At 53.0% G+C, this 15,654-nt stretch overlaps 1 protein-coding gene across 4 annotated transcripts in view; it reads left to right on the top strand.

The window, feature by feature from the left end:
- Positions 1-13,315, top strand: part of Cxxc5 (CXXC finger protein 5) — a 36,210-nt gene extending 22,895 nt beyond the window's left edge. For all 4 annotated transcript variants that reach the window (XM_013020438.1, XM_013020439.1, XM_013020440.1 and 1 more), the window contains 2 exons: positions 9,972-11,031; positions 12,287-13,315. In XM_013020438.1, the coding sequence (XP_012875892.1) occupies positions 10,135-11,031; positions 12,287-12,331 (942 nt within the window). In that variant the 5' untranslated portion in view covers positions 9,972-10,134 and the 3' untranslated portion in view covers positions 12,332-13,315. The remainder of the gene's footprint in view (positions 1-9,971; positions 11,032-12,286) is intronic.
- Positions 13,316-15,654: the final 2,339 nt, after the last annotated feature.

Raw genomic sequence — 15,654 nt, 5'->3', positions numbered from 1 at the left:
CCTCTTGCCTGCCTCCCCCACACCTCTGCGGGGAGGACCTGCGGTCTGGGGGCTTTTGTTTTCCAGGTTTGGTTTTTTTTTTTTCCATGCTTAGGCCAGGCAGGCAGGCAGGTTGATGCTGGTCAGAGCTGTTGGACCTTGAAGACAAGGTGCCTCCTTGCAGACAAGACGCCAGGTGCCTCCCTCATGGCTGGGACAAGCTCTGGGCTAGAACTGGGGATTGAGCCCAGCCCCCACCACAGCCCAGGCGCACCTGTGGGTAGCTTTCTGTTTCCACAGGGGCCCTAACAGCTGCCACCAGTTCCTACCCACACCATCCCATCTGAGCCAGGCCCCAGCCTTCCTCATCCCCAGAGCCCCAACTCTGCTCTCAGTGCTCCCATGCGGCTGTGCTCCCCTTAAGGCAGGTTGACATGCCGAGGCCAGAACAAGCAGACATCATCCACCATGGACTCCACTCTCTGTGTGTGTGCACTCACGTGTATGGACAACACAGGTCTCACAGCCAGCCATCGCCTCCTGCGCTGACTTTATCAGCCCCATGTGTACAGCCAAGTCCCAGCCCACAGGGTGACGCCCGAGACTGTGAATGCACCTGGGCACACCCACAGCCCACCAGGCACAGGCACACAGCATGCATCCTGGTAGACACAGGTCAGTGCACTGACACAGTACCACTCCTCAAGACACTCCTCCCCCACACGCAGCTCCCAGGTGCCCTGTGTTTCTTAAGCAGTTATATACCCAAGGGGCTTTGGTCTCCTGAACTGACAGGAAGAGGCCTCTGCTGGGTGCGCCTTACGCAGCAGATGGGGCAGTTGAGCAGATGTGCTGCCCCACCTGTCTGGCCCAAGAGTACCAAGATAGATTGGGATGAGGGTCACAGTGGTCTTCGTGGCTGCTGGCAGAGGCAGGCTCAGGGTGATGGCTACTTGACCAGCCTGATTAGGAATGTAAATGTTGGGGGAATGGGATGTGGGCAGACTAGCCCTCCCAGGGTCTCTGGGGGCAGTCCTGACCATTTACGCACTTCCTCCTCCAGCTGTGGACTGCCGCAGTGGCTGCAGAGGAGGAGGTAGCTAGAGACTTAGTGGTGACTAGGTCCCCACCCCCCAGGAAACTCAAAACCTTGGGCCCGCCGGGTAGCGGGTTGGGGCAGGCACAAAGAGGGCCTCTGTGCAGCCTGGCTGGACTGCCCACAGGATTCTGGGGGAGGTGGCAGGAGCCGGTTTCCGTCCCATTCTGCTTCCTGCGGAGGCTGCCGGAATGCCCGGAGCTGTGGCCTGGCCTGTCTGACCCACCCACAGCCCCTTCCCCTGTCTTTTCCTGGGCTCTGTGGTACAGCTGCAGACTCCACTACAATGATTCCTTAATGTGCTCACCTAGAGCCCGAGAGCTGTCACACCCAAGACCCTTGGAAAACTCTAGACAACTTGGGAAGCCCATTCTTCAACAGGAGGATCTCCCTCCATGTGCCTGGGAGTTCTTGGTCCTGTGCAAGCCCTAGAGTCACAGTAACCTGGGTTCAAATCCTAGCTCTGCCACCTACTAGACTTATGACCTTACATGATTTTACTTACCTGAGCCTCAGTTGCCTCATCTGTGAAATGGGAGTGGTGGGCTGAGGATTACGGCTCATGCTGTATAGCATTTGCCTAGCGTGCTTGAGGCTTTGGGTTCAGTCCCTAGTATCACAAAAATAGACAGAGAGACAGAGACAGAACAGACAGGGAGAGATTAAAGTGGAGATAGCAATAGTTAAATGTAGAGATGACCCAGGAATAAAATGCAAGTGAGATGCTTAGCACAGTCTCTGGCAGACAGTGAGTGCCCATTCATTATTCGAACCTGCCATTGTGCCCTCAGGAAAGGAAGAGCTGGGGGGCAGGGTGCTCCTTGCCTCAGTGAACTGCCTTCTCTAAGCCTCTCAAGATTTCTTCCCTACCTGCAAATGGCTGAGCAGGCCTCTAGCGCTTATTGGGTGGGTGGGAAGTCACTATTGGGACTCTAGCCATACCTCCAGCCTGGAATTTTGGCCTTTTTTCCCCCCTCAGGTTGGCTTTGAACCTCTATCTCCACTTACTCCAGCCTCCTTGTGTATCTAGTATAAGTATGCGCCATGGGCACCTGGCTATTTTTTCTGTATCTTATCTCCTTCCTCATGGCACTCTCTGGGAACATTACTCCTATAATTTGCATGAGAAATAAGAACTAGTCTCTGACTTACAGATGGGAAATAGGCTCAGTGTGAGGAAAGGTCCTGCCAAAGTGAGAGAGAGACAGGGTTCTAATTCCTAGCCATTCCTGTTGACATGTGCCACCACATGCCACAAAAGCACTGTACCCATGCTGGGTATTACTGGCTTGCCTGTAATCCTAGCTCAAGAGGCTGAGATCTGAGGATCACTGTTCAAAGCCAGCCCCGGCAGGAAAATCCATGAGCCTTTTTTTTTTTTTTTTTGTCAGTCATGGGTCTTGAACTCAGCCTGAGCACTGTCAGCTCTTCAGCTCAAGGCTAGCACTCTACCACTTGAGCCACAGTGCTACTTCCGGTTTTCTGGTATTTAACTGGAGATAAGAGTTTCACAACCTTTCCTGTCCAGACTGGCTTAGAACCATGATCCTCAGCTCTCAGCCTCCTGAGTAGCTAGGATTACAGGCATGAGCCACCAGTGCCTGGCCACCAGAAAACCAGAAGTGGCGCTGTGGCTCAAGTGGTAGAGCTCTCGCTTTGAGCTGAAGAGCTGAGGGACAGCACCTAGGCTCAGAGTTCAAGCCCCATGACCCACCAAAAAAAAAAAAGCACTCTACCCAGTAGTCCCAAGAAGGACAAAGCCCCCTCCCTTTTAATTCTTTCACACAGGTGTGTCTGGGCCAGGCAGCTTAGCCTGTAGTGAGGCCTATACTAAACAGGTATGTAGGCTCTGATCTTAGATGAGTATAGTTCAGATACCATTTTTTTGTCTGTTGTGGGGCTTGAACTCTGGGCCTGGGAGCTATCCCTCAGCTCTTCAGCTCAAGGCTAGCGCTCTACCACTTAAGCCACAGCACCACTTCTGGTTTTCAAGTGGTTAATTGGAGATAAGAGTCTCAGACTTTCCTTGCCCAGGCTGACTTTGAACCACAATCCTCAGATCTCAGCCTTTTGAGTAGCTAGGATTACAGGTGTGAGCCACCAGTGCCCAAGATCCAAGGGGTCACACTGGGACAGAACATCATTTTGTTTGCATCAAACTACCTGCTCTGAATGGAGAGGTACAAGTACTTTCTTCTGAGGATGGCTGTCAAGACACATGTGAGATAAAGCCTACATATTGACTGGCCTGCTCCCATACAAAACATGGAAAATGGGCTCAATGGCTATATGCTTAAGTCACAGAACAAGCTCACTTAGCTACAGGCATTGGTGGCTCATGCCTGTAATCCTACTCTGGAAGCTGAAATCTGAGAATCAAGGTTTGAAGCCAACCTGGGCAGGAAAGCCCATTAATCACAGAAAAAGCCTCTAGTGGAGCTGTGGCTCAAGTGGTAGAGTACTAGCCTTGAGCAAAAAGGGACTCAGAGACAAGTGGCCAGGCCTAGAGTTCAAGCCCTAGGATCCACAAAAAGCAAAAAAAAAAAAAAACAAGAGCTCTCTCCCTTTCTTCTTTTTCTCCCTCATCTTTCTTGCTCACAGCTAGTACTCTGCCCTTTAAGCTAGCTCCAGTCTTGAGTTTTTCTAGTTAACTGGAGAGAGTCTTAAGGGCTTCTCTACTTGGGCTGGCTTCTAACCATTATCCTCCAGGTCTCAGCCTCCTGAGTAGCTAGGATTAAAGCTGTGAACTACCAGTATCCACCATTTAAGAGTTGTCCCGACCCTTTCACATCTCAGGCAAAAGACTCTGTTCAGGGTGTCCTGAGGTGTGACCTAGGAAATGGGCAGACCTGCCATTTCTTTTGGGAGCTCTGTGAGGTAGATCAGAGGTTCATGTACCCCAGTGTTTTTCTCAAGCATTTGTGTCTCAGCCACATGTTTAGACAAAGTGACACATGTCTTGAGAGGAGGGTGCAGAGGGTCAGGGCCAGAGGTGTGGAAACAGAGAAGTCTGGTTGTAGTGCTTCTGTCCTTGACATTTGCTCTTGGAGGTGTTAGTCCTTAAGACACCAGCCCCTAGTGGTGTTGAAGGCCTCCAGTCAGCCTGCTAGGTGTTTGAGTGGTCCATGGGTCTCTATATGTCTTTCTACTGAATGTTTTTCCTGTGTTCTGGCTGGGGTTGCATTTCTTTGCCTCTAAGACTAATGACTCTGTGTGCATCTTCTGGGCCTGAGGGGGGCTTTTTCCCACTGGAAACTCCCGAGGCTAACTCATGGGAATGAGAGAATCCCTCCTTCCCTTCATTGCTCAGATTGGCTCGACCACTGCAGACTGTGGTCTCCAGTCTCGGCCACCACTAGCCTGTGTGCCTGTCTTTCTCACCTCCTTGGAGACCCACCAAGATGGCTGGAGGGCAGGGAGGTGCTATCAGGAAGGTACAGAAGTAAGGAGAGAGGTGCTCCCAACCAGAGCACAGGAGACTGCCTCCACATCCAGACAATAGCTGTCTCTATTGGGCTGGTCCCAAAATGAAGCCCCATCCAAGAGGGGTAGTGGTATATTTGCAATCTGTAAACTCAAGAGCATTGAAGTATATATATATTATTGCCACTTCCAGCTTTTTTGAGTAGTTTATTGGATATACAAGTCATGGGCTGTCCTGCCTGGGGAAGGGGGGGCTTCAAACCATGTTCAAACCACTAGCCTCAGATTTCAGCCTCCTGAGTAGCAAAGATTACAGGAATGAGCCACTGGCACCCAGCTGAATTTTTTTTGGTTGGTCGTGGGGCCCGAACTCTGGGCCTGGGTGCTGTCCCTCAGCTCTTCAGCTCAAGGCTAGCGCTCTACCACTTGAGCCACAACTCCAATTATGGCTTTTTCTTCTTATGTAGTACTGAGGAATGAACTCAGGGCCTCATGTATGCAAGGCAAGCACTCTACCACTGAGCCACCTTCCCAGCCCATGAATTATATTTTATTTTATTTTTTGCCAGTCATGGGGCCTGAACTCTGGGCCTAGGCGCTGTCCCTCAGCTCTTCAGCTCAAGGCTAGCACTCTACCACTTGAGCCACAGCGCCACTTGAGCCACAGCGCCACTTATGGCTTTTTCTGCTTATGTGGTGCTGAGGAATCGAACCCAGGGCCTCATGCATGGAAAGCAAGCACTCTACCACTGAGCCACCTTCCCGGCCCATGAATTACATTTTTTAAATGAGTGAATTTTATAGTATGAAAGGTATTACCTTAGCCACTCACTGGTGGCTCACGCCTCTAATCCTAGCTACTTAGGAGGCTGAGATCTGAAAATCACAGTTCAAAGCCAGCCTGGGCAGAAAAGTCCATGAGACTCTTATCTCCAGTTAATCACCAGGAAACCAGAAGTGGCACTGTGGCTCAAGTGGTAGAGCGGAGCCTTGAGCTGAAGAGCTGAGGGACAGTGCCCAGGCCCAGAGTTCAAGACCCATGACCAACCAAAAAAAAAGACCAAACAACAACAAAAAGCTGTTAACTCCGTTATAGCCTAGGAAGTTGGGAGCCTGTAGCTTATGCCTGTAATCCTAGCTACTCAGAATGCTGAGATCTAAGGATCACTTGTTCCAAGCTAGGTTGGACAGAAAGGTGAGTGAGACTCATCTCCAATTAATTAGCATCAGCCTTAAGATGGGGGATGGGGGTAGCCAAGTGAGATCATGAGATTATGGAGCCCTGAGTAAAAGGCCCACTGCTGGCAAAAGAAGAATCTTAGGGCTGAAGTCATGACTCAAGTGGTAAAACACTTGTCTAGCACATATGAAGCTAGGTTCAATCCCCAGTATGAGGGAAGCAAAAAATCCTGTCATCTGCTCAGTTTGGACTCTGACAAGTTCATAGCCACACCTTCTACCTACTGCCCCCTGGCAATCTTGTTCTGTCCTTAGCTCTTAGCCTGGCAGCCCCTTCCTCTAGGAAGGCCCTATAACCTGCTTGGTCCCTATACCAGCTGTGTGGTCGTCAGCCTAGCTCCTGTGCATTCTTGGGGATAGGACCAGGGCTCATGTCTTTTGCTGTTTCTCCACTGTCACAGGACATGGGGCTGTTATGGGAGAAGATGAGGAGAGGACAGTCCAGCATCTGTAATCTTCAGCTGTGGGACACGTATTCATACCTATATGCATGTCTGTTGGGGGTGGAGTAAAGGCACTACCACCACCTCCAGTGACTTCATTGCCAGCTGGCATTATGATGTCACTGGCCCAGAAATCCGTGTTCCTGCTTGTACCTGTCTGAGGCCCCAAGTGGGGTTTGTAACAGCTCACCCCCTTGACCACGGGAGAGGTGATAGGCATGGTAACAATCCTAGAGGGGTAGGGGACGGCATGATAATGAGGTCACCTTGCCTTGGGCCACTATTAATTGCCCAGGCAGTTACAGAGTAGAGTGACCAACGCTTGAGCTCTGAGTTCAAGTTCCACATCTGGGCACCAGCTGTTTGACCTTGGACTGAGAGCTTGAACTTCTGTGAGCATATTTCCTCATCTCTGAAGCCGGTTAACAGTTCCTGTGTTTTTGGGTAATACCTTAACATATGAAGCTTAAGAACACCAGACCACAGAAGGTATTCAGTAAGGGCTAAGTGATAAGGGGAGTTAGTTAAGGGAACCTGCGTGAACCTTGCTACTTAAGGGAGCAAGTTCTGTGCTTGACAGTAGAGGGGAACAGGGTTAGATTCTTCTACAGGTAAAGGTAGGCAAAGGGACGCCGCTGCCAGCAGGGGGCCCATCTGTGACTCCACTTGTTTTCCAAGGAATTATTTCAAGCCCCCGCCCTCCTCTTCATCTCTCCTCGGACATGGTGGTCTCATCAGGCTTTCTTCCTCTTCTCCCATTATGGGCATATTCGCTGCTTTCTTAGTCCCTTCTTATTAGGGCTCTGTTTTTATGTCACAAGACCTCAAGTCCCTTAGCCTGGACAAGGTGCCTTGCTGGGTCTCCCTAAGCCTCATCTCCCCAGTCTCTGGTCCCTGTACATCCTTGACACTTCAACCTTGACACTTCCGAAGCCCTCCTCCAGGTTCCATTTTCTCTGACCCACTCTGCAGTGTGGTGACACAATTCCCTATCTATTCCCACCTGTCTCTGTTCTACCGTCTTCTCCCCAACTGCCCCCCAGTTCTCCATGACTTGGTTCCTCATCACCACCACCCCCTGCTCTGTCCCCACTCATCAGTCCCTGGTCCCGGCTCCCGGCCGCCCGGCTCCTGCATGGACAAAGGGGTCCTTTGTGGGCTGACCGCCGCTGGCGGGGCGGCAGGGCGCTGGCTCCGCATTGCTGATGAAACGGAGCCCTTTGTTGTCCCTCCTCAGGCGCAGTATTTCTTTTTGGGGGCTGGATGCGTTCCTGGCAGGGCTGATGATGGATGCGCCCGCCGCCGCCCGCCTGCCCGCCAGCTTTCCCTCCCGCTCATTCCCGCTCCGCTTCAACGCAGCCCCAGCTCCTCCCCTGCTGCCTGGGCACTGCCAGGCCCCCTCTGGCCTGGGTGGTGTTGCTGGGTGTCCTGCACTACGAAGGTTGGAGCCTACGAGAATATCACTTCTGTTACCCCTTTTGTGAGTAGGGCAGATGAAGTCTGTGGTAAGAGTTCCACTGGAACCAGAGCTTCAGCTTTCTACGATATTTGCAGGACTACATGAGGCAGCTTTGAAACAAGCTTGAGACTCGAACTGAACCCGGAGGACTAGATGTGGATGTCTGTCCTCTGGGTTTGAGGACAGTTTTCCCTTTCTAGTCCCCCTTGTGTATCTACCCCCACCTTCAGTGCCTGTGGCTGACAAACCACAGCATTCTGCCTGCAGCACCTGTTCAGTGACATATCACGTTCTCTCTCCTGAGCTCCTTCCGAGCTCAGCGTGTCCCAGGACCTGGGGGCATGATGGTGTGGGGGGGGTTCCTCTAAGGGAGGACCAAAAAGTAGGGGATCTGAGCGGATGAAGAGAACATGAAGTTTGTTCCCACAGAGAGGGACTGGGGATAGAGACAAAAGCAGAGGCTCAGCCCAAGAGAGCGCCAAGCCTGAACCAAGCTGGCTGTGTTGGAGGGAGCTGACTTCTAATTGACCTGCCCGCCCTGCACACAGAGCCAGATCCTGGAGCTGGAGGAGGGAGGGAGGGAGGGAACAGAGCAAGAGCAGTGTTAATGCAGCTATCGATTTCTGCTACCAGCTAGCAGGCCGCAGAGGTGTGGAGGGGACTCCACAGGCTAGGGGCAAACTGCTTTCTTTCCCACTTCTAGCCCATAGACCCCTATCTTCAGATCTCCTTCCTTAGATCTGAAAAGCTTTGGGGCCGTGGCTCAGGACAGGGTAACTTAGCTCAGATGAGCTGGAAGAGATGACTTCTGTCTTACTAGCACCATTGCACCCACCACCTCCTTACACACACACTCCTAGCCAGGGTTACCATTCATTGAGGAGTGGAGTTTTAGTTCTTGAAGGTGAGACAGAGAGATCCTTGAGATTCATGATTGTCTCCTTCCTTTTACTACTGACTTCTGACTCCCAGTCCTCTTATCTGCTCTTGTGGACTCTGCCACACCCAGCTCTTCCTTTCCACCCATCTCCCTTCAAGGAGGAGCCCTAGGTGGGCTGGGAAGTGTATGGTATGAGGTCAATGTCTGCCACTTGCCTCACCCTGGAGTTCCTCCATGACCATACTTGTTACTCTGTGGCCACTCGTTGGTGATGCTGGAGCAGAGGCTCTGCGACCTCAAGGACTTTGTTTCTGTAATTGCACAGGGTTGGTCTAGATGATCTGTGGTAGGCTGAGTGGCCAGGGCGGCTAGATTGGGAGGTGATAGGGTTATTTGGGGACACTCAATGTGTTTCTACCCCAAAGCCTATGCACAACAGAGTTTTCCAGATGTGTGCTTCTCCCTTGAACCACCAGCTGCTCAGGGGCTACACCCTGCTGTCCCCTTTCCTGCTGGGGGCTGCTGGTCCACAACAGACAGACAGGCAGGTAGGCAGGGAAAGGACATAAGAGAGCCAGGGCTGATGAGGAAATGACCACCTGCTCCACCTGGACCAGTTGCCTCCAACCAGGGAGGCTGATGCTACAGTGCCCTAACTTGAGGCCAGAGTGCAGCAGGCCTTATCCTGGGAAGGGGTACCTAAGAAGGCCAAAGGACAGGCCCTGCTTGTCTTCCCTCCCTCAAGGAGCACGTGTTCTCCATAGCCCAGCCTGCCCCAGCCAGAGGCCCCCCCTGCCTACAGTGTATCCCTGCAGTCTGGATTCGCAGTTGAACCTCCTTGAAGGCCCTGCTCGTCAGGCTTCCTGAGATCTCCCCATCCAGTAGAGGCCCCTGGGGAGACAAAAGGAGAGTCTGAGATGACAGTGACTGGGTTGGAGCTGAGGAGGAGGTGTGGATGGCTACATGTGCATGCATGTCCTCCCATTCTCACAGGGGGAATCTCATTCTCCAGCCCAGTGCTGCTCATCCTGGAGCACCAGGGTAGCTCCTCCTTGAACTAAGGGTCCTTTGCTCTGTTAGCTGACTTTGGCTCCAGCTAAGAAGCCATACATACACCTTCACCTGCAGAACTTGCCAGAGCCTTAAAATAACTGGTGTGTATTAGAAATCTCCCAGGTGGGGGGTCCAGGAGCAGCTTCCTAGAAGATGGGTTAGGGGAATAAAATTAGGAGGCAGCGATGGCTATAACTCTCTCATCAGTGTAGCCTAGAAGAGCTGGCTGCCTGCATTGATCTCTGGAAGGAAAGGAAAGACCTGGTCTGAGCCTCCCCCATGACACTTCAGTGGCCATGTCTTGTCAGGCTTGTCATTGTTGCCATGGCAATACAGATGGGGATATTGAAGTAGGAGGGTTGATTGCTGCCCTGACCCTGTACCTTCTTGTCCCAACAGAGTACAGACACTTCCACTGGGACCCCTGACCATGCGCCTGCCCTGAGCAGCGAGGCCCACCCAGCATCTCTGTTGTGGGCAGCAGCAGGGCCAGGTGCTCATCTGTGAACCCCTAGCAGTTGGCAGGCTCCTCCAGCAGCAGGGTCTGGGCCTCGGCCCCACCATGTCGAGCCTTGGCGGTGGCTCCCAGGACACCGGCAGTAGCAGCAGCAGCAGCACCAATGGCAGCGGCCCAAAGGCAGGAGCGACAGACAAAAGTGCAGCCGTGACGGCTGCGCCGGCCTCGGTGGCAGATGATGCACCACCCCCCGAGCGTCGGAACAAGAGCGGCATCATCAGCGAACCTCTCAACAAGAGCCTGCGTCGCTCCCGCCCGCTCTCCCACTACTCCTCCTTCGGTGGCAGTGGTGGCAGTGGCAGCATGATGGGCGGGGAGTCTGCTGACAAGGCTGCTGCCGCTGCAGCCGCGGCCTCCCTGTTGGCCAATGGTCACGACCTGGCAGCAGCCATGGCAATGGACAAAAGCAACCCTACCTCAAAGCACAAAAGTGGTGCTGTGGCCAGCCTGCTGAGCAAGGCCGAGCGGGCCACGGAGCTGGCAGCCGAGGGACAGCTGACGCTGCAGCAGTTCGCTCAGTCCACAGAGATGCTGAAGCGTGTGGTGCAGGAGCATCTGCCGCTGATGAGTGAGGCAGGCGCTGGCCTGCCTGACATGGAGGCGGTGGCTGGTGCAGAAGCCCTTAACGGCCAGTCTGATTTCCCCTATCTGGGCGCTTTCCCCATCAACCCAGGCCTCTTCATCATGACCCCGGCAGGTGTGTTCCTGGCCGAGAGCGCGCTGCACATGGCTGGTCTGGCTGAGTACCCCATGCAGGGAGAGCTGGCCTCTGCCATCAGCTCGGGCAAGAAGAAGCGGAAACGCTGCGGCATGTGTGCGCCCTGCCGGCGGCGCATCAACTGTGAGCAGTGCAGCAGTTGTAGGAATCGAAAGACTGGCCATCAGATTTGCAAATTCAGAAAATGTGAGGAACTCAAAAAGAAGCCTTCCGCTGCTCTGGAGGTAACAGCGCCTTAGAGGGAGGTCTGTGGGCTCTTGCATCAGTCTGGCAGTCCAAACCCACCCCTAGGCCACCATTCCTACCTGGGCAAGTCCTGGGGTCTGGCAGTTTGGCTGTGAGATAACCAGTTAATTGCCCTAAAACTCAGAACCACCTCCTGAGATTCCCAACAGGCAGGGGCCTAGCATTCCCAGTAAGACTTGGGTCTGACATTAAGGTTCCCATAGAATTCCTGAATTGTCCTAGAGCATCCAGTCCATGACCTAAGATTCTAGCACTGTCCCATCCCCAATTTCAGGAGTTCAGTCTCACCGGCCCTGTGGCCTTGAGGGTAGGTCCTGCACTTGTCCCTCAGAGTCTAGCTGCTCTTTTCCCACCGCCACCTACGGAAAGAAGAGCTCTCATATCACTGCCCTGCTGTGAAGTCTGACAAACCTGGGTTTGTGCATCTAGGTGACAGATCTGGGGCCGTGGGTTATGATTAGCCATGGGCCTGGGGTACAGGCAAGGGCTTATCCACCATGGGGTTTGCTTAGAGAAGGCAGAGAGCTTTCTATGCTGCTTTCTCTCCACCATTGTGCCGGGGCCCGTCCCTGTTCACCCAGACATAGCCACCTAGCTCCAGTGCCAGGCCTGGGTACAAAGCATCTTTTCAGTTTACTACTCTCTGCCCTAGGTCCTGCCCCTCTCCAAGTGGGCCTGACATAAATACCCAAGTGGTTGGAAAACAATGATGGTACCCCAGCTGTGGCCTCCGGGCCACTTCCCAACCCTCACACGTCCTATGCGCACACCAAGGCACCCACCTTCATCCTTTGTAGATGCACGCACGCACCTGCCCAGTATGCATCCTCTCATTATAGACACAGCTGCTTGCTGAACCCCAGATAGTCCTCTTCACACTGCACAGCCCAGCATAGCGTGAGGCACGCACCGTGCACATGGCCAGTGTGCACGCTCGTTTGACAGAAGCTGACCTGACCCCCAGATGCACCATTGCCACCTGTTGTTTGGTGCCTTTGGGACAGTGAAAGGATTCCTGGGCATAGTGGCTCAGGAGGCCTCAGGGTGCTCTGGGCCCTCCAATGGGTCACTGCACCTTCCCTGGCCTGGCCAGGAGAGCAGGAACTCCAGGGGTGGCAGCCTGTAACTCCATGCCCATCCCTCTGCCAGGAGCCGTCCACAGGGGAGCGTCTTGCACCAGGCCCACCAGGACCCTGACTCTCTCCTTGTTTTTGTCTCCTCCCGCCCCGCCAGAAGGTGATGCTTCCGACGGGAGCTGCCTTCCGGTGGTTTCAGTGACGGCGGCGGGAACCCAAAGCTGCCCTCTCCGTGCAATGTCACTGCTCGTGTGGTCTCCGGCAAGGGATTCGGGCGAAGACAAACGGATGCACCCGTCTTTAGAACCAAAAATATTCTCTCACAGATTTCATTCCTGTTTTTATATATATATTTTTTGTTGTCGTTTTAACATCTCCACGTCCCTAGTATAAAAAGAAAGAAAAAATATAACTGCTATTTCAGAAGAAGAAAAAGAACAACAACAACAACAAACAAAAAGAGGTAAAGACGAATCTATAAAGTACCGAGACTTCCTGGGCAAAGAATGGACAATCAGTCTCCTTCCTGTGTCGATGTCATGTTGTCTGTGCGGGAGATGCCGTTTTTGTGTAGAGAATGTAAATTTTCTGTAACCTTTTGAAATCTAGTTACTAATAAGCACTACTGTAATTTAGCACAGTTTAACTCCACCCTCATTTAAACTTCCTTTGATTCTTTCCGACCATGAAATAGTGCATAGTTGCCTGGAGAATCCACTCAAGTCTATAAGAGAATGTTGATGGCGCCGTATAGAAGCCCCTCTATCCATCCACGTGTGCAGAGCTGTCAGGCCGAGCTTGCCAGGGTAGGGTCCTCCCCAACCCCCCGAGCCCAGACCAGCTGTGCTGCACCCACCATCCTGACTGGGACCCCCTACCCCGACAGTGGTAATTTTGGAAAAATGAAAGTGCCGTTCATTGATCCACTGAGACCTGGGAGCCCATGTCTAGATATTTCTGATCCTGGCTACTTCCCTTAGAGAAAAGAAAATAAGTCCCTTTCATTTCCGCCTTGCTAATTGCAGCAGAAGAAAGGGCTTTTTTTGCGTGGTCCCCTGCCAGTGGGGGTGGGTGCCCAGGGGTCCCTGCCCGCGGCCAGCTTCCTGCTGATGAACATGCTGTTTGTATTGTTTTAGGAAACCAGGCTGTTTTGTGAATAAAACGAATGCATGTTTGTGTCACAAGTTATGACTGGCTTATTGCTCTCTACTTTGGTGGTGGGGGGGGTGCTGGCTTGGGGGCTTGCTGGGCAGAGGGCTATGCGGTACCATCTTGGAGACGAAAGTCCCTGAGACACTGAGATCCCTCAGGGGCCAGATGAGCACCTAGCCTGGCAGCCAAAGGTGGAAGTAGTAGTCTTCATCTGAAAGGGGCTGGTCCTAGAGTACCTCCCTACCTGCACAGACTCCTTATCTCAGCTGGGCCTCTGTGAGGAATCTTCATGTACATAGGACCACCCTCCTACCTCAGCTTCAAACATCAGGCCTGACCCGTGCAGAGGAGTCTGCAGCGTTGGAATGAGTATAACCCCCAATCTTCAAGCTACTGATGTGACTCCTGGGGAGCAGTTTTAACCAGGGTCCTGGAGACCTGGCTGTGTCACGTGCATACCTGGTACCCTGCTCTGTATTTCTCTTCAGCCTCAAGGTGACCAGACAGTTGAAGGGGATGTTCCTGGGGATGGAGTGTCTCCACCCCAGGAGGGTTTGTTGGGCAAAGGTCTGGGATCTCAGAAGCCAGATGCCTGGGAAAGTCACCACACAGCCAACCAGATGTTCTAGGCTGAACAGGAAGAGGGTGGCATTACATCAGCTCCATTTATCTGGCTTGAGTCCCTCCTACCTATCACAGAGACCATCCTGAAGGATGAGCCTGTCCATCCATTCTTCCCACCAGCTACTTTGAGCCTGTTGGAGATGATGGCTAGAGTTGAGGAAGGACAATGAATGGTGGAATCTAACTTCAGGTAGGTGAGGGATTTCAGAACAAAGGAAGAGAGAAACTTCTGAAGCTGAGTGGGTGGTGAGATGGGGGAGATGGGCTGTCTCTGCCATTGTTGCTGGAAGGAGAAAGGGGGGGTAGTCCTGACCCCCCAACCCTTTCCCCCTGTCCCAGTCTCCCTTGGAGCACCAGGACCTCAGCAGCCTGGCCTGGCGCAGCAGGGGCAGGTGGGGGCGGGAGAGGCAGCTTTCAACTGAATCTCTGCCTGGGAAAATTCCCTTTCATGTGGCTGCCTGTGATCTCTCCAGGCGGCTCTGCCAAAGAGGGGTGTCCAGCAGGGAGTAGGAGGAGGTGTTGCAGCTGGGGGCACCCTTACCCCAGCACAAGGCACACTGCAGCACCCCTCCCCCAACTTCAAGGTGATGGGAGGGTCCTAGGAGCTGGGGGTGGGGGAAATCCTGGCCAGTAGGGGGCAGTGGGCTTTTGGCTCCTGCCTGTCCCCGCCCTTGCTGGCAACACACAGGCTACAGATGGTTAAGGCCAGCCCTCACTGGCACACCTACAGGTGTAGGGCACATGGTACTATTGCCAGTCTCAAGTAGGGACTCAAGCCTTTTCTTAGTGCCCCTCCCGGCTTAGCCGTGTCCAGAGTTAAAAGCCCCTCCCTTCTAGCCTGTACTTCCCAGAAGTGGAAGCCACCCCCTATGTATCTGCAAGAGGCCAAACTTGAGAAGCGACCATTATCTCCTCTAGGAAAGGGGGCAGTAAATAGCTCCCCACAAGTGGCCGGAGGAGTTAAGATCACATGAGAGAGCGTCCTGATTCCTACTAGAATCAGACAATGACAGCTGCTGTTACTAAATCTGTTCAAGGTATCTACCACTTTCTGCCCTGATGGCTTCCCTAAAGTCCAATCAGTTCCATGGATTACCTCGACCTGACCCTTCCCTGCAGGTCTCCCTCCAGGTGACCCAGCTCGATGGTCTTGGTTGGTCTCTGACTCCTGTATTCTTGTGTGCCATATCCACATAGCTTCTGTGTGGCTCCTGTGGCTCCATATCTATCCTGCTGGTTGTAGGCTACTCTTGCTGCAGGGGAGCCTGACCTGGTGACTCGGACAGCCTTCACCCCAGGATGATCTGACATTTAGGGTGATCTGGCATTTAGGACCAGCTTTGAAGGTGGCAAGGGGCTGAGGACTGGAAGCTGGGCACACTGTGCTGGACACAAATCTAGCTCCCACGCATGGATGTGTGTGTGCTGAGAGACAGATGACAGGTTCGCTTCAAGGCCTTAGAAACCCTGTGAAGCCTTGCAGGAATGGACTTGTGACATCGAGTGTGATATTATGAAAAAGGGTGTGTAGCTGTGCCATTGGAAGACTGACATGAGACCTGTGGCCACTAATTAGTATATAACATCACTGGTTACATCTTAGGATGTTCTGTGACATTGCCTCCATGGTCCCGTGTCATTGTACCACTCTGTATGACATTGGATGATTCCATGTGGGTGTTTGACATCGGACAGACAACACTTGTATGGCATTGTGTGACAAAAATGGGGTGAGTCTGACCATCATGG

Source organism: Dipodomys ordii, unplaced genomic scaffold (assembly GCF_000151885.1).
Source record: "Dipodomys ordii isolate 6190 unplaced genomic scaffold, Dord_2.0 Scaffold50, whole genome shotgun sequence".
NCBI lineage: Eukaryota > Metazoa > Chordata > Mammalia > Rodentia > Heteromyidae > Dipodomys > Dipodomys ordii.
This window is presented reverse-complemented; position numbering and strand designations above follow the sequence as displayed.